This window comes from Microtus pennsylvanicus, chromosome 14 (genome assembly GCF_037038515.1).
Source record: "Microtus pennsylvanicus isolate mMicPen1 chromosome 14, mMicPen1.hap1, whole genome shotgun sequence".
Lineage (NCBI taxonomy): Eukaryota > Metazoa > Chordata > Mammalia > Rodentia > Cricetidae > Microtus > Microtus pennsylvanicus.
In genome coordinates this window covers 14,290,541-14,314,349 of record NC_134592.1, presented here as the reverse complement: position 1 = coordinate 14,314,349, position 23,809 = coordinate 14,290,541, and the positions used below count along the sequence as shown (strand labels likewise).

At 47.4% G+C, this 23,809-nt stretch overlaps 2 protein-coding genes across 2 annotated transcripts; both read right to left on the bottom strand.

Moving 5' to 3' along the window:
* Positions 1–5,200: 5,200 nt before the first annotated feature.
* LOC142834614 (serine protease inhibitor A3G-like) lies at positions 5,201–9,184 on the bottom strand. Its single transcript, XM_075947382.1, has 4 exons — positions 8,578–9,184; positions 7,696–7,969; positions 6,625–6,775; positions 5,201–5,706 (listed from the first exon to the last, which is right to left on the bottom strand). Exons 1-4 carry the CDS (start codon positions 9,182–9,184, stop codon positions 5,506–5,508), a joined length of 1,233 nt encoding a protein of 410 aa, XP_075803497.1. The 3' UTR covers positions 5,201–5,505.
* A 6,344-nt stretch (positions 9,185–15,528) lies between these two features.
* Positions 15,529–23,190, bottom strand: LOC142834635 (serine protease inhibitor A3C-like). Its single transcript, XM_075947428.1, has 5 exons — positions 23,112–23,190; positions 20,609–21,265; positions 18,587–18,860; positions 17,396–17,543; positions 15,529–16,461 (listed from the first exon to the last, which is right to left on the bottom strand). Exons 2-5 carry the CDS (start codon positions 21,246–21,248, stop codon positions 16,258–16,260), a joined length of 1,266 nt encoding a protein of 421 aa, XP_075803543.1. The 5' UTR covers positions 21,249–21,265; positions 23,112–23,190; the 3' UTR covers positions 15,529–16,257.
* Positions 23,191–23,809: the final 619 nt, after the last annotated feature.

Sequence of the window (23,809 nt, the reverse complement as noted above, 5' to 3'; positions counted from 1 at the left end):
CCAAGGCCCTTGACTGAGTCTGGTGCATGAAGCCTGGGGAGAAATAATTGAGAGGCAGATCTGGAGACATCTGGTGCGGTGCCACGACCTTGGCACCCCTGGGAACAGGAGGGAGGACAAACAGAGAAAGTTCTTTCAGTGCTGCCAGAGACTAAAGTGTGGTTTGCACCTCAGGCTTGGAAGGCTCACTGGTGGGAAGAAAGATGACACCTGGACCAGATTTGGTTTGGGCTCCTGGCATGGCTGTGTGGTAGCAAGCCAATGGGTGGATCTCTTTAAGCAGCCTGGTGAGTGACCAGGTTCCATTTTTGACAGTTGTCTGACTTATTATGGGGATATTGGGGGTTAGTTTTAGGGATGTCTAGAGAACTATTCTTCCCTATGCCCCTGGAGTGGGAGCCACGGGCATCCTAAAGGATTACAGTTGAAGACTTGTGATCATGGTAAACACAGGCACCCACCTTTAGCCTCTGTCCCTTTGCTCAGGTGTCCAAAGGTGAAAGTGGTCGGTAAATACATGGAAGGGAGAGGAAGAAGGGAAGGGAGGAGACAGAGAGCCGGAGGAATAACGGAGTGAGAAAATGGAAAAAAGAGGGGCAGCAAGATAGGAGGAGGAAGGGACACAGATGAAGGAGAATCCAAATGGATGGTGGAGGGGAGAGAAGAACAGAAGAACACAGAGGGAACTGGAGGGGCAGAGGAGGGAAGGCTGGAGCTAAGCTGCTTGTCCCCAGGGCTGTTACTCTCCTGCAGAGGAGCCAGGGACCTCAGTTAGTTGGCTGCCTTTACTCCATGTTTACTTCCTACGGATGCAAGCATTTCTTTGGAGAAGCAGTGAACACTATTTTGTGTCAGAATTGTTTCCAGAGGAAAGGGGCTGCTCCATGTGTGCAGCAGGAGGCCTGGCTCAGTGGCTGAGCTACTGCTTTTTCCCTTCTCTAGTTGAGGCTGAAGACCCTCTGCTCGGCCATGGGACCCTACAAGGTAAATGGGCTCCTGACGCCCAGGCATCTCCAGTCAACTGTAAGCATGGTGGGGAAATCACCTCCTCCAGAGGGACTTTCCTGTCCCTCCTTAGATCCTTCATCCCCAAGCAAGACAAGGTCTCAGTATTCACTCCCTGTGGAGTGCAGAAAGGAGCAGGCTCCATTCTGTCTACAGGAGCAATGTTCATTTTGCCTTCATCTTCCATAAACATGAAGACCCAAACGGGAGAGATTTATGTACATTCCAGAAACGTCCCCTGATTCCACTTCAGTGACCCAGGAACAACTCATCACCCCTCCTCCAAACCAAGACTCTAGGTCATCACCAGAACCACACAGTCCTGGGAAGGTTCTTCCTGTGTTCCCAAAAAGTAGAAATCTTTGGCATTACCTGAGAGCTGATGCCCGCTGCCAGCTCCTGGGACAACTGAGTTCTGATGTTGGTCGTTGCTGCCTTCCTATTGCTTAGTTCTTTCCACTGCTCACTGATGCCTATATATTCCCACCATGGACTCCTCCCTCTTCTTGGGAAATGCTGGGACATACAAGCTGTGCTGTGTGCTCAGACTGGAAATGAGCAGATAGAAGGATTTCTGGTAAAGTGCACTTCAGACTTCTGCTAACAGAACCACCTGGCCAGAAATTGCCCAAAAGTGTTGTAAACAAGCTTACTGAATATCCAGGGCATTCAGGAGCAATGAGAGTGTGCAGACCCTGTCCTATTCCTCACCAGGTTGGGCTGTAGCTAACATTTGTTCTGTATTTCTAAGTCACTTTGAGAAGAACACACTCTGTGTCTATGCTCCCTGGTTTCTTTAGGGAAACTCACACGTTAATAAACACCAGCATCAATACTGACAAACCAATCTTGCATCAGTGTAACCGTCCTGTCTGGTAGCAATGAGCAGAATCTAAATAGACACTCCTTGTGCCCTCTTTGGCATCAGACATCTGAGGGGAAGCTGCCTTGTCTGGTTTGAAGGGGGACCCCTGAAAGGATTCTGTGTCTGGAGATCCTGGATGACTTAATCTGAATTTCAGTACTGGAAAGAGATGGGAACATTGCTAGAGCAGAGGCTAATTACTTTCTTTTGAGCTTGGGTGTTGGGTCCAGGGAGATCATGCAAAGATGAGGAATGACTGCCAAAGTCTAAAAACCAGAAGCAAACTCTGCTCCAGAAACCAGACTCCAGGAAAAGATAAAACATTAAAATGAAAAAAATCTCCATGGGGCACAAAAAGAAACCACAGCTTGAGATGGATTTTGTTTGTTTGTTTGTTTGTTTTGTCTTTTCACTCTAAATGTTTATAGTCTTAGTTTCTTAATTAAATGACACAGAATAGCATCTTATATTAAAATCTCCAAGAATTGTACCTCGCCATATAGGACAGACAATACTTATGACAAAAGGATGGAAAAATATATTCCAAGTAAATGAATCTAGAAGACAACAGGAGTTGTTCTAACAGCTGATACAGCTGACTTTAAACCAAATCTAGTCATAAGAGATAAAGGTCACTGCATGAGATGGATTTTGTAAGGCTGCTACAAAGACCGCTTTCTGAACCCACCTTTTTATAATAAGGGCACTAAGCACTAAGTCTAAACAGAAATTTTTAGAATCTCAAGGTAAAACTCAGATACAGTTTGGTTTATTTTATAATCTCCATTAACAAAGTTTTTTAGTTAAACTAATTTGTACTTAATCTGTTGACTTCCTTGGTACTCCCAGGCAGTGTTTACTGAAGCCCTGTGCTCCCCCTTTGATGCTGCCAGTTTCAGATAGCAGGGATAATGCATAACCCAGAGGTCATTTATCTATTGCCCGAAAGTTGACTCAGCTCATATCCTTAGGCTACCTCTCAGTTTGTAGAGAGATGCTTTGGACTTGTAAATAGAGCTATGGGTTGTAAAGCATAGTAACCCACTGTTAATAGTTAATCCTTGATCTGCTGAGAAAGCTGCTGACAGTCTGTTCTTATTTCCTAGTAGAACAACTTTATATTTCTCTATTTCTTCATTCTTATTTCTGGAATCTACATTCTTATATTCTTTTTCTTGGACTCTTCAAGTGATGCCTCTCTGGAACAGCCATGTTTGCCTCCCTCTGTATGGGAACTCAACCTTGTGACAATAGACTCTATTATAGACATCCTACAAACCCTAAGAATGCCAGAAGACAGCATCTTCAGCCTGCAGAGAGGCTTCCCCCATCTTGATGCACCTGCCTCTCTGAGGTTCTTACTCCCGCATTTTGAACTTGCCTTGATTTGTGACTTTCTTCATTTGGTTAAGCTATACAGTTCTTGTAAAACTGCTTCCTGTTGGCATAGGAAATTGGTTAACATAAATCTGTGTTCTCAGATTGGTTATCACACACAATGGCTCTAGAAGAAAGTATCTCTTAGTCTCTTTAGTTTGAGAACTGTGGTTTTTGCATAAACGTTTGGTTTAGACTCAGCAAGCAGGGATTTTTTGATTCAAAGCTACTGTCCCAAAATGAAAATGTTGGTCCTAAGGAGACAGATTTTGGATGAGTAAAAAGAGGTCTAAAAGCAGGTCTCTGTATACCAGAAAGATCACCCTTGGTTAATTTTTGTTTAGCAGGAGCCATGCAAATCTTCCCAGGAATGTCAGCTACCTCAGACAAGGGTTCCCCTTAGTTTAGACAAACTGAATCATCTCAAAAACCCTACCCTGCTGTCAAATAAAATCTGTTTTCTATTCTGCCATTTTGCTCTTCCACGGGTGCCTGATGAGTCTTTAATCTTCGTTCTGAACTTCACAAGCCAGGCCTCCATCAGCTGCACTGCTTTCAACATTGTTATCCGCCATGTGCCCACAGAACATCCCACCGAGTTCTCAACACTCAGTGGCTTGCCTAGCCCAAAGTTTCAAAGTCCTTCTATAATCCTTCCCAAAACACATCAAGTCTGTCTGAGAAATACCCCCACTACACTGGTAACATCTTATCTTACTTAGGGTTTTATATGTTTGTGATGAAATACTAAATTAAAAAGCAAGTTACTTTGATAAAGGAAATAATAGAATTTTAGACACTCTTATATCTAGAACAATAGCAATTGAACCTATACCTAAGAATCCAAAATTCTCAAGGCTATCCATTGCACCCTGTTCTACAAGTAAGGTCAGCTAATAAAGCTATAGGATCCATAATCCCAAAAATGTTGGCTTAAACACTTACTGTACTAATTCATCCAATCACACTTCTCATCATTTACTTCACAATCATATCAGGACCCATAGTCATTATTATCAGCACCAATCTCTTCATTATATGAGTTGGTCTAGAAATAAACTTCCTAGCCATAATTCCACTAATAGATAACATATCAAATCCACGATCCACAGAAACAGCAACAAAATATTTCCTTCCAAGGCACTGCCTTGATAATTCTTCTACTTTCTATCATTATAAATTTTAAACAGCTAGGACTATAGATATTCCAACCTGAAACTAACAACAGCATCCTCACACTAACCTTTATCTCACTAGCAATTAAACTAGGGCTAGCACCTTCCACTCATGACTACCAGAAGTAACACAAGGCATTAAACTGCACACAGGCCTAATTCTATGTACATGACAAAAGATTGCCCCACTATCAATCTCATCCATAAAAAGGACAGATATCACCATGTACGTCAGAGGTTCATCACACGAGTCACACAATGTGAGTGACAATCTCTCCCACCCTTTGTCACTGGAGGCCACACCCCTGCCAACAGGAGCTGAATGAACATTGCCTGATCACTTTCCATGCAGATATATGTTTATTGATCATTTGCTCCAAGGGCTGCATTTTGGGTAAAGAAGGAGGTGGTGTCCATCTGCAGGGTGAGGTTGGTCAGTGGGGAACCTAGAAAATGGCTCCTCTCTCCTAAGTAGGTACACTAGGGGGAAAGGAGCTGAGCTGACCAACTGACTCCATGCAGCTGAGGGAATAGGTGCTGTAACACAGTGCCAGATGTGGGCAGGGCCAGGAGCCCCTTATGGGACAGTGGGTGGCAGAGCCTGGAAGAGGGATAGTGTGAGGCAGGAACTGGGCACCAAGTGGTCCCAGATTCTGGAAACAGTCTCAGCCAGCAGTTTCCCTGCTCAGTCCTGGGGCTGAGGTCCCCATGGACGCCGACATGCTTGCATATTTCCATCAAGCCTGTCAAGGTGAAGGCAGACATAACCACAGCCGAGATAGGGACAGAGACTACCTGCCAGGCTCCAGGCTTTGGTTAGAGGTCGATTCAGGAGCGGCAGCAGGGAGAAGCGGCAAAGACAGGGTTCAGTTTCAGGAACATGAGCTAGTGCTGCACGAGGACAGGAACCTGACACTGACTGTCCACAGGACCCTGTGCATACAGTCATACACGTTGTCACTGTCCTGTCCAATCCGGGCACAGCACAGCCAATCAGAGCATGGGAGAGCCAACATCCACATAGAGATCCAAATACAAACTTAATCCCGGCTCTCAGGAGGACCCCTCACCACTTGGAAAGTTCTAGTTTCCCTTGGGATTCGTGATTTTGGCCATAAAGAGTGGAGTCTGAGTATCTGTGTCAGAGATAATCATGAGGAATGGCCTGTTGAAATTCACTCTCAAAGGATTCCTAATTAGAGCCGATCTTTTCTTCAACAATCCCGTGGCAGCCGCTGCTTCTGTGCCTGTCTCAGCCACGTCCAGCACAGCCTTGTGGACCACCTGTAGGAGAAAGACGTCACTCACTGGAGACCAGGGAGGGCAGGAGAGGAGATTCCTGGAGCATCCACTGCTGGCCTCAGCTCCTCGTGAACTTGTTCCTATCATGAGCTCTAGCCCTGGTGTCAACCAATCCCTGCTCAGGGTGTGAGATGAGGCAAACTCTGGGTCTGCTCTGTCTCTGAGAATCTCTGCTGCTCTCAAACCCACTACACACTGAGGATGGGTGGAGGCAACACTAGTCCATACTCCACTTACTCAGGAGACTCACAGGGAGCAGCTATGGTGCTGGTAGGCAGCAGAGGCTTCAGCATCCTTCCTGCTTCAGGCTTCTTGGGGCATAAAATTGCAATGTACATGGCATGGCTTCTCTTTTCCAGAGTGTCATGGCCTGCTGCTGCAGATATGAGCCTCGGGCTCTGAGTGGGTACCGGACGGAACACTAGGCATTGCCAGGCTGTGCATCTGGGGAGGTAGTGTGTCTTCCTAGGGCTCCTCCTCTCCAATCCTTATGCTATTCATCACAAATGCTATACATCTTTTGTTATTTCCTTTTATCCTATCATTCTGTGTGATAATTAGGAGGTTCTGGGTAGCTCTGCGGTGAAGAAGTTGAGATTGGTAGTAGTTCACCCTGCAGTGGATTGTGGGTGGCATCCACACTACAGCACAGGTTAGTACCTACGGTGGTCTATAACCAAGCAAAGTCTCTTCCCTGCCCTCGACTCCTGAGTGAGGTTTTCTTCAGGACATAGAAGAGGGACTGGCTGCATGGTATCACCCGGGTGTATCTGAGTTGTAACCCAGGATGAGGGAATCTCAGAGATGCAGGCTTTCTCTCACGTTTGTCTTCTCTCACACACCTGGCCTCACCATCCACATCCAGGCAAAATGACAGTCACACAGTGTGTCTGAGCTTACCTGAGAGACTCTCAGTTCCCTAGACCCTGTGATCCCAGACAGGTCAGCCTGTGTGGAGAAGACTTCCTTGATGCCCAGCTGTGGAAGGATGTCCTGTAGGCCGTAGTCAGTGGAGATGGAGAACTTGGGCAGGGAGAGCTCCTCGATCTTTCTGCAAAGCAAAAGGAGAAATGCAAGAGTCACTGAAGTGTGTGTTCTTCTCAAACCACTTTGTACCTTGGGCAGCTCTCCACACATGGCCCCCTTTCAGAAGAGAAGCCATCTTTCCATCTGGGTTTTCATCACATGATTTTGTTTTCCTATTGCATTAATTCTCCATCATGCTGGAGAGTCAGCAAGGCTTTGTATCAACTTTTGTTTACCAAAAATGCTTCTCTCCCAGATCAGAAAATGCAGTCCTTGCCCTGGCGTGTGGTCCTCAGACTTCATTTGATTACCCACCAATTTAAATTGCACACCTCATGTGACTCGAACTTTCCTTATCCTTGGATCCTCTGCTACTTAATCTCACTGCGTCTCACCTTTTAACAAGTCAAACAATGATCAGTTCATTTCCACCACCCCACTTTCTCTTCTTCAATTACAAGATGAATCCACAGGATAAGAAATCTTGTGTTTTAGTCTCTGACATACTCTCTGGACTTAAATCAGCACACAGCACATAGTAGGTCTACAAGTCATCCTTGTACTAATGCTGAATGAATGAGTGATGAGGGGATGCGATGGCTGCACAGGGCAGAGCTGATTCTCAGAGCTGATCTCCTCTCACCCTCACTCCCTCTGCCCTCCCACACCCATGCAGGATTCCGTGTAATTACAGCCTGGGAGACACAGAGGAATCCTCAGCTCCTGCTCTAGCTGATGTCATCTTGTGAGCAACAAAAATGACAGAAAACGCAGTCCCCACAGTACAGAGCCAGCAGAGGAAAACTCACCTCAGCTCCACTCTCCTTGCTGACTCTGCACTCGTTACACTGAGGGCTCACTAGACTCTGAGTTACAGGGACACTGGGCCTCAGGACAACAATAGAACGGGGAGCCAGACCAACTCTGGTTCCAGGTGACACACACCTGGGCCTCCAAGAGTCCTGCCACTTCCTCAGCATCTCTGGCTGCAGGCTGGCTTCCACCTGCTGCATCCGACCTTGGTCAGGGAGGATGAACAGGGCGCTGGCATTGCCTTTGTACTTCAGCTCCACCACAGTGCAGGACAGCTCCTTATCCCGGAAGTAGGGTGTGGTCAGAAACTTAACTTTCATCATGGGCACCTCCACAGTCGTCTCATTGTCCAAGTAGAAGTCAGATGCAAATGTTAAATTAGGGTCAAAGGGTGTCTCCCATTTCCCTAAATGTGGAGCACGACATCAATTGGAACATCAGCAGAGAGACCCCACCTCCACCCCATTTCTGCCCAGTTCCCCAGTCTCTGGACATTCATCCCATCCTGTCCTCTGTCCTACCTTCCACTGTCCTCGGCCAACTGGTTTTCTGTCTATTGTCTCCGATCCCACCATGGTGATAATGGACTGATCCTCTGAACTGTAGTGAGTATCCCCAGTGAAATGCTTTCATTTATAAGAGTTGCCATGTCATGGGGTCTCCTTACAGCAGTAAAACACTGACCAAGGCTCTGAAGTACATTGGAACCATGACTTCGGCATACTCAGGTAGGACATCACATGTGACCTGTGCATTCCGATAGTCATTAACTTTAGATCACAGTCAAATTCAGCTCTCTTAGACTGGGAGCTCAGGGTTTCTGTGGAGTCTGAACAAGGAACCACATGTATATAAAAAAAATCCCAAAGAAGAAGTAAGGCCTTTTAATAATAATAAGTTAGGCACCCCTGTCTCCAGGGCCATGAGCCCCTTCTTTCCAGGTGTCAGTGTATAGACACAAGGTGCCCAGGCAACACCCTTTCCAACAACCCATGAATCAGTGCCCATCCTCACCTTTAAAGTAGATGTAATTCACCAGCACCATTACTGTGTCCTCATTCAAGCCCGAGATCAGTTCCTTGATCTTCCCCTGTGTCTGATTCCTCACATAGTCATTGATGAGCTTTTTGGCCTCATGAGGCTGCTGGAAGTCGACACTTGAGGCCTCGGCCTGGTACAGCGCCCTTGCCTTCTCCTTGAACTCTGCCAGGATCTGCATTTGCTTTTCAACAAACATGGTGCTACCTATGCTGATCTGCAGCTCCTCATTTGGCTGACCGAGCATGAGGAGGAGCTGCCCAAAGCCCCGGTGGATGTCTGCCTCAGGGGTCTCTGATAGATTGAACTTGAGACCTTCTAGAATCTCTTGTAGGGTGTTGTTGCTTGCTCCCAAGGACAGGATGGCCAAGGCAGTTGAGACGCTGAGTGGGGAGAAGACAATGTTTTTATCTGGATTCTTCAAAGTCAGCTCCTTGTAGAGGCTGAAGGCGAAGTCAGTGTTGGTGGAGGTCAGTGCTAAATTGTCCTCTCGTGTCCTGTTACTTTGGTTTTCCGGGATTGCACTGCTCCTTCCCAAGGTGCCATCTGGCTGGCAGAGGACAGCAGCGGAGTTTCCAGCCATCACTCTGGTCTCCTGGTTGAAAAAAAAAGATACTTTTATCTGGGATTTCCACGTGATTCCCTGACCAGCTCCAAGTCCTCCTACCTGGCCTGTGCTGTGTCCCTTTGCTGCCTTTGTGACTGTGCATGGGAGGAGCCCTGGCCTCTCAGATGGCAGTGCCGCATTCTCTGCTCCTTTTCCCTACAGGAAGAAGTGCTGTTGCTGTAACCAGTTTTCCTAATGGAGAACCAAGGCCCAGAGAGTTTGAGGAATTGGCCAGGGTAACAGGGTAAGCAAGAGAAGAGCTGGGGATGGGCTCAAGCCTTGTGTAATCTGAATGTTACCTCTTCTCTTCTGGCTTGGCTTTAGGGCTCATTAGAAAGCAGGGGACCTCTTCCTCTTCACTTGTGCCCCCTACCCCATCACCAATTTCTATTAAGGACTCAGGGAACAAAACTTAGTCCAGCATATAGCGGGAAACTGACCACAACCTCAAACAGACATGTCTTAGAAATCTCACAACCCTGGATTTAATTTTAGTGTAAGTATTTGGGAGTGTTTGGGATTAATTTACCACAGCACTGGAGACGTCTTGCGCAGCTCCAGAACCTTGGCCCCCTGAGAACAGGCATCAGAAGGATGGGGAGAGGGAGGGTCTTACAGTCCTGCCAGAATCCACATTGTGCTTTGTATCTCAATAAAAAGATCTCCTGATTGGAAGAAAAATGAATGATTCCCGCGTCTATGCTACCTGGACCAGATTTCATTTTGGCTATCAAGATGGAAATGGGTGGAGCCCCTGGCAGGCTGGTCATTAACCCCTGTACATTATTAGTAAAAGAGCAGCTTATTATGGGCATTGTGGGTATTTGTAGGGGATGTCCAGATGGCAATCTCCTGCATACATCCCTTGACTGGGGACACTGGCATCATAAAGTCTACATTTGAAGGTTTATGATCATGGTAAACACTCAACCCACCTTTAGCCTCCTTCTACTCTGTAGATAACTTCAGAGGAAACAGTAGATGCTAGAGGAATGCAAAGGTGAGAAAGAAGAACTGAGGAGAGAGGGCACAGTGGGGAAAGGATAAAGGAGTGGGAAAGTGGAAGGAAGAGGAGGCAGGAGGAGGAAGGAGATCAGATGAAGGAGCCAACGGGCAGATGTAGGGGAGAGAAAACTGCGACAGTATTGGAGGAGAGGAGAGAAATCAGGGGAGGCATGTGTTGGAGCAGAGCCACATGTCTCCAGGCATGTAACATGCTTGCAGAGGGACAAGGACTTCAGCTGTGCTTACCTTGTTTTTTCTGTCAGATTGATGTAATTATTTCTTTAGAAAACATTCAACAATATTTTATGTCAAAATTAATTCTAGAGAAAACTGGCTAGTCTGTTTATATGGCAGACTGGGCTCAGTGGCTGAGCTATATTAGGAGAGGGTGAGGTCCCTTTTCTTGGACATGGGATCTTCTGGGGAAGTGAGGTTTCTGACCCCAAGATTTTCTAGTCTGCTGCAAGCATGGCAGTGATTCCACCTCCCCCATAGGGACTCTGTAAATTTCCTGTCTCCCTCTGCTTCCTACAGCAGCACCCAGGCTAGTCAGGGTCTCAAAACTACCTCCCTGTTGAGGGTGGAAAGGAGCAGGCTCCATTCTCTCTCCAGGAACAGAGCCCATGGTTCTTCCTCCATCTTCCATAGACAAGAAGACCCAGGCTGAAGAAAAGATTTTTGTGCACCCCAGAAATGTTCCCTGAACCTAGTCCAGTGCCATAGGATCAACTCCTCTCCTATCCAACCCAAGACTCCAGGGATTCACCAGTACCACACAGACCTGGTAAGTCTTCTATGTCCTCTGAGAGCAAGATTCTTGGAAATCACCTGCAGAGCTGATGTTCGCTGTCAGTGTCCGTGATAGCTGAGTCCTGATGTTCCCAGTTGCTGCTGCCTGGTGTCTTGTTCTGTCCACTGCACACGGATGTCTACTTATCCCCACCAGGGACTCCTCCCTCTCTTTAGGAAATGCTGACACAATCAAGCTGTGCTCTGTGCTCTGTCTGGTAATGGACTGATGGATGCTTTCTAGTAATGTGCATTTAAAAGCCCTCCCTAGAGAGAACCACTTCCTGATACAGAGCCTGGCAGGCTGATCTGAATTTCAGTACTGGCGAGAGATGGAAGCATTGCAGGACCCGAGGCTAATTACCTTCTCCTGGGCTAAGTGCTGCCTCTCTATAACAGCCATGTTTGCATTCTTCCATGTAAGAACTCAACCTTGTGACTATAGAGTCTATTACCTTACAGACATCTAGCTTTAGTTCATAGCTAAGAATGCCAGCAGACAGCATCTTGAGCCTATAAAGAAACTTCCCCATCTTGATGCACCTGCGTCTCTGCATCTCAACCCCTGCATTATAAACATGCCTTTACTGTGACTTTCTTTGTTTTGTAGAGACTCAAATTTTTCATCAACTATTTTCTTGTGGAACATGGAATTTGGGGTAACGGAAATCTGTCTGTCAGATCACTGTCAGTCAAATGGCTCTAATAAAGTCTCTGTTATTCCCGTTAGGATGAGAGCAGTTGTGTCTGCTTCAATAGTGGGGTTAGAGACTCATCAGACATGAGTTAGTTCAAAAGTTTCTGTGCCCAAAATGGAGGTTCTGGTCCTAACAATGACTTTATCTGGCTAATCAAAGGCTTAAAGTCGCTGTGCCCAGAGAAGCAGATTACTGATGGTGCACTTCTGCTTGCCAGGAGTCAACCTAACCTTCCCACAAATGTCAACTACCTCTCCAAGAAAACCCATCCCTCTGTCAGCCCAGACATTCTGAATCAGCTCAGAGATCACAACTCCGCTATCATATAAAAATCTGTTTTCTTTTCTGCCATTTTGCTTCTTTTCTCTGCCACCCCAGAGAGAGGTGACAGCCTTGACAGTTTAATCCCCAATAAATCTTTGTTCTCGCCACACAGTTTCTGTTGCCAGGGAGAGACTTCTGGGTGCCTCTGAAGGGGCCTTATCCTCCCTAACTGATCTAAAGTGTTGATTTTTGACACTCTTGTGTGCCAATCATTTGCTTCTGCTGGCCCTGGCCCTCTTTATTCCCCTGTTGTAGTGATATTTCATTTGTATTTTAATAACTTAAGCTTGCCTGAAGAATAGAGAGTAAAGCAGCCCCATTGGTCAGCTGTATAGACCAGGCAGTGGTGACACACACCTGTAATCTCAACAGCCACACTAGTTTGAAATAGAAGTCAGGCAGTTGTGGTGCATGCCTTTAATCCCAGTCCTAGAATATAAGATGTGGGGAGACAGCTCTTTTACACAGTCTCAGGCTGAGATTCCTGGATGATGGATGGCCATTTCAGATTGGGGTAGAGGTAAGAGCCAATGTCTGACCCTTTTGCTTTCTGACCTTCATCTTGAACCCCAATATTTGCCTCTGGATTTTCATTAATTGTGTTATACCCACCGAGTAGTCAAGTCTGAGTTTGGAGTCTGCCTCTCCAGCTTTTTCTCTCAGTCAGTGTGTTTGCTGGGTTTACATCAACATTACACAATCTATGGTCATCTGAGAGGAAGGCTCCTCAGTTGAGACAATGACTCCATAGTGGAGGCCGAGGACCAGCCTGCAATTTTTAATTAGTTATGGAAGGGGAGGGCAATGCCCATGGTGGTTGGTGTGATGTTTTGGTTGGTGGTCCCGTGTTCTGTATGAAAGCAGGCTGAGCAAGCCCTGTTAGCCAATAGGAAGCGCCCTTCATGGCCTCAACATCAGCTCCTGACTTCAAAATGCTGCCCTGTTTGGGTTTCTGTCCTAATTTCTTGCAATGATAAAAACTGCTGTGCAAAAGTAAGACAGAGAATTTCTCTCCTCCCAAAATTCCATTTTAGCCTTGGCGTTTCTTTCATCGCAGCAGTGGAACAGACCTAAGACATCCACGAACTGCCCACTCCTTTGTCCATCCCTACTTCCTGCAGAGACCTTTAAGAATTTCCTCTTTACATGTAGCTTCTCCGAGGCTGTGTGGTGCTGTGGTGGTGGCGGCACAGGACAGCCCGACTTCCAGCTCTAATGCTTATCATGCTAGACACAGACCAGCAACTCGCGGTCAGTTCTGACCTTTGGACTAGGCACCTACCCTTGGCTGTTGTAGACCTACATTAACTGTTATGCTATAATTGAGATAAATACTCTGCTCTGCCAGGAAGGAACATTTCAGATTACTCTGACCTGCATCTAGCATGAATGTATATTATGTTCATTGTAGTTATTACCTTCCAACATGCTGTGCTTCTGAGCTTGGGCTCTTACAGATTTTCACAGGCATAAACATGCTCTTGCTGGGATCTTTAATAAAAATACTTAAACCATTAATTGCATTGTTGTCAATAAGTGTCTTGTGTGGATCATTTTAACACCACAGCAGTGTCTTACTGTGGATTCTTCCCTAGGCAGAAGCCTGCTTCTTGCCCTTCTTTCTCTGTCCCCACAGACACAATGATGACCACCGCTGTTGCTCTGTCCTTCTTGACTCTGACCTTGTTCCATGCTTACCAGCATCTGCTGAGGTGGGCACCATTGTTGACTGCCAACACTGCAGGATCCCAGGATCAGAGACCAGTTAATGCTGAGCCAAGCCAAGTGATCTCACTGGTTGGATAATGTCCTAAGCCCTCATCCTCTTGATAGTGTTTTTCATGCACACAGCTTCACTTGCCTCAGGCTCAAAGTAAAGAAGCCAGCAGACCCTGGCCTGAAGTCTCTGAAGCTGTGATTCAATCCAAACCTTTGCTTCCCTCAGTGGGTTTCCTCAGATGTGCTGCCCCCATAATAAAAGGCTAACTGACACCCCCCCCCCTATATACTGTCTGCCCAGTGGTCCTCAGTAACAACAGAAAACACAGGGAGGCAGCCAGCTGGATGGCAGCTCAGCATCCTCTCTGAAGGCTCTGGGGCTGGTCTGTGATCTGCAAATCAGGCAGTTCACAGTAGCTTCCCTTGGAGACCTTCGCATAAGGTGGGTCACCCTGAGACACTTTGCCCTGAGTTTAGTTTGGATGACAGGTGTCTGAGATCGCTACTGTAAACATGCCCTTCCCCATTCTCGGTATCTGTGTCCTAGACTCAGACTCCCCCCCAGTATTAGGTCCCAGCTACAGGCAAAATTAGATGTACTCAGCACCAGGCTCCTTAGATACCAGGGTTGAAGCCAAGAGGGATGGAGGGATGCAGCTGACTTATGCCAGTGCCCATAAAATACATGAGGAAATTACCTCAGGGGCTAGAATGATTGTTGGACATATTGGAATTGTTGCGACATGACTGATTTCAATACCTGTGCCCCTTATTATTACTCCATGGTTCCAATGATTTGATACTTTTGTTCTCAAATGGGAACATAAATCTGTGGTGACCCCAGGCTGTAATTTTCTCTAACTACATGTCTACCTGCTCAATGCCTGTTCTTAGGAGGTTGAGACTCATGTATGTTTCAAATTGTACATCCAACTTTCCCTCTCTGTTCAGGCCTCTAGCACTGTTTAATGGATCACAGATTCTTCATGAACACCAAGCACCCCAACCCAATGAACCTTGGTCTCCTCTTGTCCTCTATCTAGGCACAAAACCAGCTAATCTTTTAGCTGAATCACCCACTCTCCTCTCCAGATGTGGCATGGTGTTCCTTATAACTCTCCTTGGTGACAATGGCTACATCTTCCCAGAGCAGTGTTCTGTCCTATATCCATGAACAGTTAAGATGCTCCCTAAACAGGAGCAGCGATTCACCCCTCCAGAGCTCCCTGTAGTTCTGAGCTCTTTCAGGATCCTCTCAGGGCCAGTCTCTTCGCCATCTGTTGACTGTTTTTTCTTTTGCTAAAGACCCATGATTCTTAGAAATGCCGCATGCTCTATGCCCTGTAAAATCTTTTTTTCTGGTCACCCGATCACCTGCTTATCCTCTTCTGACCTCCTGACAGATGTCACCTGATATATAGACTCATTTGGGTGCTCTCTGTGATGCATCCAGAGCCTTGTTTTATGATCCACCTGCCCAGCACCATGGTGAAGCCTTGGACATCATACCCCGGCTTTTGGGAAAACTGTTTCTGTGGCATCAGGACTCTTGGAATAACATCCCCAAATGCACTATGTTTAGCTGTGATGTCATGGGAAGATGACTAAGCCTCTCTGTTTCTCAGTTTTCTCATCCATGAAAAAAAACCACAACAACTTATAATAACATGTAGGTTAGACTTTCATCACCAAAGTCAGAGACTGTAGTGACAATTTCTACTAATCTGTTGTCACTAGAGCCACACCTCTGCCAATTGAAGCTGAGTGAACACAGCCTGGTCACTTATGTGCAGTTATACATTTATTGCATTTTGTGAAAGTCCTGCATTTTGGGTAAGGAAGGGGTGGCATCCATTGTTTGTTGTTGGCCAGTGGGAAACCTAGGAAAAGGCTCCTCTGCTCCAAGTGGATAGAGTAGATGAAAGGAGCTGAGCTGACCAATTGACTCCATGCAGAAGAAGGTTCTCCACAACAGTGCCAGATGTGGGCAGGCCCAGGAGCCCCTGAAGGGACACTGGGTGGCAGAGCCTGGGTGAGGAAAAGTTTGAGGCAAGAACTGGGCACACACTGGTTTCAGATGCTGGAAACACAGAGAAGACAGCAGGTTCCCTTCTCAGTTCTGAGCCTGAGGTCCACAGAATGAGTCTATAGCTTGAATCATCCCATGAAGCCTGTGGAAGCTTAAAGCAGATATAACCATAGCACAGGTAGGGGCTGAGCCTTCCTGCCAGGGCCCAGGCTTTGTGTAGAGGCTCATACAAGAGAGGCAGCAGGGAGGAGCCACAGAGTCAGAGTTCAGTCTAAGAAATATGATATAGTGCAGCCAAGATTATGGGGAGTCTGAGACTGTCTGTCCACAGGCCCTGTGCATGGTGGAGTCACACAGTTAGTCACTGCCACTGTCCACTCAGGCACGTACAACCAATCAGAGCATGGAGACCAAAATGCACATAGAGACCCACATACAGGCTTAATCCCTGGCTCCCAGGAGGAAGCATCACCACTTAGGAAGCTCTAGTTTTCCTTGGGATTTGTGACTTTGGCCAAAAAAAGTGAACTTTGGGTATTTCTATCAGAGATAATCATCAGGAATGGCCTGTTGAAATTCACTTTCAACATATTCATATTTGGAAGCATTTTCGTTTTAATCACCACTCCCGTGGCAGCCGCTGCTTCTGTGCCTGTCTCAGCCACGTCCAGCACAGCCTTGTGGACCACCTGTAGGAGAAAGACATCACTCACTGGAGACCAGGGAGGGCAGCAGAGGAGATTCCTGGAGCAAGCATTGACTGCTGGCCTCAGACACTGGTGAGCGTTTGTTCCTGCCATGAGCTCTACCCCTTTGTTTCCAAGTCTCTGCTCAGGGTGTGAGATGACACACGTCCTGGATCTCTGAGAATCTCTGCAGCCCTGAATCCCAGTAATCACTGCAGGATGGGTATAGGCACTGCCTGTCCTTACTCCACAGACAGCTTCTCATGAGATTCACCGGGAATATCTAGTGTGCTGTTAGCCAGTGCAGGTTTCAGCATCCCTCCTGCTCCAGAGTCTTTGGGACACACAGCAGTAGTAATCATAGTCTGGATTCTCTTTCCCAGACTGCCATACCCCAGATCAGAGCCCGGGAATCTGAGTGGGCACTGGAGAGGAAACTAGGCATTGCCAGGCTGTGCATCTGGGAATGTAGTGTGAAGACCCAAGTCATCTTCTCACCTTTTCTTAAGTTTTTTTTTTAAAAATACAACTGCCTTCCAGTCCTTGGTATTCCCTTTACTGATATGGTTCTGTGTGCTAATCCAGAAGTTCTGGGCCAGCTGTGCAGTGAAGAAGTTGAGACTGGAAGTGGTTTTTCCTGCAGTGGAATGTGGGTGGCATCTGCTCAACAGCACTGGTTGGTGCAAGTGATGGTCTAAGACCAAGCACAGGCTCCTTTCCAACAATGATTCTCGGCGAGATTTGTTCAGGGGGCTGAGCAGGGATTGACTACTTGGCATCCAGCATAATATATGTATCTAGGCTGCAATCTGACCTCATAGGATGAGGGAATCTCAGAAATGTAGATGTTCTCACACATTTGTCGTCTTCCATACACTTGGCCTTCATCACTCACATTCAGGCACCAATGGGAACAACCCAGTGTGTCTTGCCTTACCTGAGAGACAATCAGGTCCTTTGTCCCTGTGATCCCAGACAGGTCAGCCTGTGTGGAGAAGACTTCCCTGATGCCCAGCTGTGGAAGGATGCCCTCCAAGTTGTAGTCAGTAGAGATCGAGAATTTGGGCAGGGAGAGCTCCATCATCCTGAGAATGGAAAGAGAAATGTTCCCCCTCAAACCACACTCTAGCTAGGCCACATGTATGCACTGTCCTCTCAGCAGGAAAAGCTCTCTTTCCATTCGTGCCTACACGACATAATTTTGTTTTTCCTGTTGCATTAATTTTCCAATGATGCTGGAAAGGTAGTGAAGGACGCTTAAAAGAAATCCCACACTAGCTCAGAACTGAGAATAATAGATGGTTAAATATTTAGAGTAAGACTCACAAATCAATATCCTCTGCTGGAGCGGAGAACTCCAGCTGAATCCAGCAGCCGAAAAAGAAGCCAGATGCACACTTTACATTGGCATAAATAGTATAAGAGGCCACGCCCCAGTGGGCTGATAACTTAAGGGCTACTGGCTCTAGGATTTCCTAAAGCAAGACAGCAAGGCATGGTACCAGCTGTTTTCTTTCCAAAAATGCTTTCCTCCCAGAACCACAAAATGCAGTCCTTCCCTTGTCGTGTGGACCCACAGACCTCATCTAATGATTTACCTATTTCCATCTGCACACCCCATCTGAACCTAGCTCTCCCCCCTCTCTTCCTCAATTGTAAGATGACCCCACATTGATAAGAAATTTAATCTCTGATATATTCTATGGATCTAAATCAGAACACGTCACACAGTAGGTCTTCAAGTCATCATTGCACTACAGGTGAATGAATTAGTAATGAGATGGGATGAGATGGTGCACAGGGCAGAGCTGATTCTCAGAGCTGATGTCATCTCACCCTCACTCCCTCTGCCTTCCAAAACCCATTCGAGTTTGTTTATAACTACAGCCTGGTAGACACAGAAGAATCCTCAGATCCTGCCCCGGGTGATGTCATCTTGTGAACAACAAAAACAACAGTAAAATTCCCTCAACTCTCTAGTCTGCAGAGGGAAACTCACCTGCACTCCTCCTGCCCCTGCCTACTCTCCAACCATTATACAGGTATTAGTGAGATTCTGAGGTACAGGGACACTGGGCAGAGACTAGGCTGGGGAGGCATACAAGATCTGGGTCCTGCAGACACACACCTGGAACTCAGAGAGTCCCTCCACTTCCTCAGGGTCTCTGGTTTCAGGTTGGCTTCCACTTGCTGCATCCTGCCTTCATCAGGAAGGATGAACAGGGCGCTGGCATTGCCTGTGTACTTCAGCTCCACCACGGTGCAGGACAGATCCTCATCCCGGAAGTAGGGTGTGGTCAGCTCCTTAATCTTCATCATGGGCACCTCCACAGATTTCGTGTTGTTCAAGTGGAACATGGACTCTAAAGTATCTCGAGGTTCAAAGGGCGTCTTCCATTTTCCTAAAGATGAAAGGGGTCATCAGTAACTGAGAGACTGCACCTCTATCCTATTTCTGCTCAGCTTCTAAGTTGTGACAGCCATCAATCCATTTTCAACAATTCAGGGCGGGGGATGCTGGATTGGAAAAAAAAAAAAACCCTTGTACGTGGACAAGCTCCCAGAGGTGAGAAGAAACTCCAAGCTTGGTTTGGAAAGAGGAAATTCAAAACCAAAACCTTCCTACTTGAGTTCCTGAGCAACTCTTAGGGTTCTGGGCACGGCTAGTGTAGGAGAACCATGAGATGACAGTGGGGCCATTGCTTTGTGGGGAGAGTTGGGGACCCCTTCTTCCTCAGGAGAAACCATGTCTAAAGGCAATGGCTTTTGGAACAGGTTTTAGAAAAAACAAGACAAAACAGACTGAATTCTCTTACACCATGAGCAATCCCTGAATTCACAGATTGTGGGCTAAATGTGAATAATATGTCCACAGCTCACACAGGGGCTATGGCCACCTCCACAATATCCTGTCCTGACTTACCTTGAATTCTTAGTTTATGTTCCCATTACCAACTCACCCTGAAGGACTTGGTACTAAAACAACCTCTTGGGCTGGGATCTAGTAGCCTAAACAAGCATCCCCATTTCACAGACAAGCAATCTTGGTTCTAGGGTCCTGGGCTTAGAAAGACAACCCAGCCATCCTTCAGGCCATCACTCTGCTTCCACCATTCCCAGCTCGCAGCAGCTTGGCCGCCAACTTGTCTTCATGTCCTCTGTCCTCCTAGTCCTTGATTCTGTCCATGGCCACCTTGATTTTCTGCCCATGGTCTCACAGCCTGCCCTGGACTATCTGTAATCTAACCCAGATCCACCCCTATCTGATTATATCAGGACTTCTGTCAGGCACCAGTTCTGTGCTGTCACCTTGGGCCCTGGTCTCTATCAGGCAGGGTGTTGTGGGTGTAGGCTCTGGAGGTCCCCTCACTATCCTTAGCCATTACAACTCCAGCTGTGTCTCCCAACTCCCTTGCACCCATTCTCTTCAGACGCATTGGCCCCGACATGTGTCTTGGGGATTCTGACCTTCAGGCTGTTGGGTTTGTTAGTTTGCAGAAGCAGAATTCCCGAAGCACCCATGCACTAAACATGTCTTGGCTGACACTGCCCTCTTATTAGTCTCCTGCATCCCTGCTTTCCCAGCCCAGGTCCAGCTCATTCCACAAATGTCTCAAGGGAGAGGTCCTGCATGGAAAAGGTCTGCAGGGCTCTTCAGGGCTTATGGGCTATGCTACTTTCCTCTCTTAGGTGTGGGCAGGCACATTCCTTAGGTCATGGAGTCCCCAGCACACTGGAACCCTCCTAGGAACAGACTCTCCAGCAGGGATGGACTCCTTCTACAGGAGCATATTAGAGATGCTGGAGTGGGTAGAATAAGGGACCCGGTCTCTGCAGGGAGAAATCACAGCTTCTGCATACTCAGGAAGGACTGGACTCGGGATCTATTCATTCTGCTAGTGAGTAAGTTTAAGTCACAGTCAAATTCAACACTCTTAGACTGAAGACCTCAGGTCTTCTGATGAGCATGTGCCAGGAACCACAACTATGTCCAAAAATCCCTAGGGGAGAAGTAGGGGCTGTGGGTAGAGAGATATGAGTCACCCATATACCAGGTTGTGAGTTTCTCCTTTTAAGGGGTCAGTGTATGGATACAAAGTTCCCAGTCAATATCTTTTCCCTCCACTCACCACCCTGTGCCTATCCTCACCTTTAAAGTAGAAGTAGTTCACCAGCACCATTACTGTGTCCTCATCCAGGTCTGAGATCAGTTCTTTAATCTTCTCCTGGGTCTGATTCCTCACATAGTCATTGATGAGCTTTTTGGCCTCGTGAGCCTGCTGGAAGTCGACACTTGAGGCCTCAGCCTGGTACAGCGCCCTTGCCTTCTCCTTGAACTCTGCCAGGATCTGCTGGTGCTTTTCAACAAACATGGCATTGCCTGTGCTGATCTGCACTTGGTCCCCAGGCTGGCTGAGCATGAGGAAGAGCTGCCCAAATCCCCGGTGTATTTCTGCCTCAGGGGTCTCTGTGAGATTGAACTTGAGACCTTCTAGAATCTCTTGCAGAGTGTTGTCGTTTGCTCCCAGGGACAGGACAGCCAAGGCAGCTGAGATGCTGAGTGGGGAGAAGACGATGTTTTTACCTGGATTCTTCAAAGCCAGCTCCTTGTAGAGGCTGAAGGCGAAGTCAGTGTTGGTTGAGGCCAGTGCAGGACTGTCCACTTGTGTCCCATTTATTTGGCCTTCCTGAAGTTCAGTATTACTTCCCGGTGTGCCATCCTGTTGGCAGCTAACATCAGGGCAGATCCCTGCCATCAGGAGCCCCAGAGCTACAAGTGGGACCATCATCTTCTCTGTTCTCCAGGCTGAAAAGAAAGACCTTTTGATTTTGTGAGGGTCAGATGCTGCTATGAGCACCTCTGTGTTCTCCCATAGGGCTGCATTTGGCCTTGCTCTGCAGCCCCTGCTGCCTCCTTGAAGGTGCTATGGAGGTGCTCTGGCCCTGCAGATGGCAGCGCCTTGTCATGTGCTCCCTGTTATCAGCACTGAAGGAAGTGCAGTTGCAGCAGGGAATCACCCTACAGAGAACCAAGATCCAGAGTGGGCCATGGACATCCCCAGTCACAGAGCAAGCCAGAAGTGCAGCAGGGTGTGGGGTGGGCTGAGCCCTGTCTGATCAGAATGCCTTCTCTCATTCTCTCTCTGCAGAAAGATGCATTAGATGGGAACTCTCGTTTTTTGCATCTCCCACACTACACTTAGGGCCCTTTCAGCAGTAGTTGGCAGAGGACTTAACAGATCCTCTTGGTGAGTATGGGAATACCCAAGGCCCTTTACTGAATCTGGTACATGAAGCTGAGCCTGGCGAAGAAAAATTGAGATGTAGTCCTGAAGACATCTGGTGTGGTGACACAGCCTTGGCACCCTTGGGAACAGGGGGGAAAAGGACAAATACGGAAGGTTCTTTTAGTGCTGCTTGGGGAAACAGGGTGGTTTGCACCTCAGGCTTGAAAGGGTTGCTGGTGGGAAGAAAGATGACACCTGGACTAGATTTGATTTTTGCTCTTTGGATGGCTGTGTGGTAGCAAGCCACTGGGTGGACCTCTCTGGGCAGCATGGTGAGTGACACAGGTTCGATTTTCACAATTATCTGACTTATTATGGGTATAAAAGGGATTGTTGTAGGGAATGTCTAGAGGACTATGCTTTCATATGCCACTAGAGTGGGGGCAACAGGCATCCTAAAAAATTACAGTTGATGACCTCTGATCATGGTAAACAAAGGCACCCACCTTTAGCCTCTGTCCCTTTGCTCAGGTGTCCAAAGGAAAGTGGACGGTAAATACATGGAAGGGAGAGGAAGAAGGGGAGGGAGGAAACAGAGGAGAAATGGAGGAATCAAGGAGTGAGAAAGTGGAAGAAAGGGGGGCAGCAAGATAGTAGGAGGAAAAGCCAGGGAGGGAGGAGGAGCCAAATGGAAGGTGGAGGGGAGAGAAGACTAGACAAGCACAGAAGGAGTTGGAGGGGGCAGAGTGAAGAAGGCTGGAGCTAAGCTGCTTGTCCCCAGGGCTGGTACTCTTCTGAAGATGAGCCGGGGACTTCAGTTAGTTGGCTGCCTTTACTCCATGCTTACTTCCTACAGATGCAAGCATTTCTTTGGAGAAGCACTGAACACTATTTTGTGTCAGAATTGTTTCCAGAGGAAAGGGGCTGCTCCATGTGTGCAGCAGGAGGCCTGGATCAGTGCCTGAGCCATTGCTTTCTCCCTTTCATAGATGAGGCTGAAGACCATCTGCTTGGTCATGGGACCTACAAGGTAACTGGGTTCCTGACCTTAAGGCATCTCCTGTCAACTGTAAGCATGGCGGGGAAGTCAACTCCTTCAGGGGCACTTTCCTGTCTCTCCTTAGCTTCTTTAGCCCCAAGCAAGAAAGACAAGGTCTCAGTACACCCTGTGGAGTGCTGAAAGGAGCAGGCTCCATTCTGTCTACAGGAGCAATGTACATTGTGCCTGCATCTTCCATAAACAGGAAGGCCCATACTGGGAGAAGATTTATGTGCATCCCAGCAATGTCCCCTGATTCCACTTCAGTGACCCAGGAACAACTCATCACCCCTCCTCCAAACCAAGACTCCAGGTCATCACCAGACCCACACAGTCCTGGGAAGGTCAATCCTCTGTTCCCAAAGGCAAGGAATTCTTGACATTACCTGAGCGCTGATGCCTGTTGCCAGCTCCTGGGACAACTGAGTTCTGATGTTGGTCGTTGCTGCCTTCCTACTGCTTGGTGCTGTCCTTTGCACACTGATGCCTATTTATTCCCACCATGGACTCCTCCCTCTTCTTGGGAAATGCTGGCACACACAAGCTGCGCTGTGTGCTCAGACTGGAAATGGGCAGATAGAAGGATTTCTGGTAATGGGCATTTCAAGTTTCAGCTAGCAGAGCCACCTGATGGGACATTGCCCAAAGGTATTGTAAACAAGCTTACTGAATATTCAGGGCATTCAGGAGCAATGAGAGTGTGCAGATCCCCACCCCAATTCTTATCTGGGTGGGCTGCAGCTAACATTTGTTCTGTATTTCTAAGTCACTCTGAAAAGAAAAAACTCTGTGACCGTGTTCCCTGACTTTTTTAAGGAAAGTCACACATTAATAAACACTGGCCTCAATACTGACAAACCAATCCTGCATCCTTGTAACCGTCCTGTCTGGTAGCAATGAGCATAATCTAAATAGAAAGTCCCTGTGTCCTCTTTGGCATCAGACATCTGAGGGGAAGCTGCCTTGTCTGGCTTGAAGGGGAATCCCTGAGAAAAGTCTGTGTCTGGAGATCCTGGATGACTGATCTGAGTTTCAGTACTGGAGAGAGATGGGAACATTGCAGGAACAGAGGCTAAGGGTGTTG

Bases quoted from the DNA above. Each gene is read 5' to 3' on its own strand.
- LOC142834635 (XM_075947428.1), bottom strand. From the start codon at position 21,248: ATGATGGTCCCACTTGTAGCTCTGGGGCTCCTGATGGCAGGGATCTGC. The intron at 18,861-20,608 runs GTGAGGATAGGC...TTTCATCTTTAG, and splicing joins GAACTACTTCTACTTTAAAG to GAAAATGGAAGACGCCCTTT. The intron at 17,544-18,586 runs GTGTGTGTCTGC...TTCCATTCTCAG, and splicing joins AGGGACTCTCTGAGTTCCAG to GATGATGGAGCTCTCCCTGC.
- LOC142834614 (XM_075947382.1), bottom strand. From the start codon at position 9,184: ATGGCTGGAAACTCCGCTGCTGTCCTCTGCCAGCCAGATGGCACCTTG. The intron at 7,970-8,577 runs GTGAGGATGGGC...CTCCACATTTAG, and splicing joins GAATTACATCTACTTTAAAG to GGAAATGGGAGACACCCTTT. The intron at 5,707-6,624 runs GTAAGCTCAGAC...TTTCTCCTACAG, and splicing joins GGGAACTGAGAGTCTCTCAG to GTGGTCCACAAGGCTGTGCT.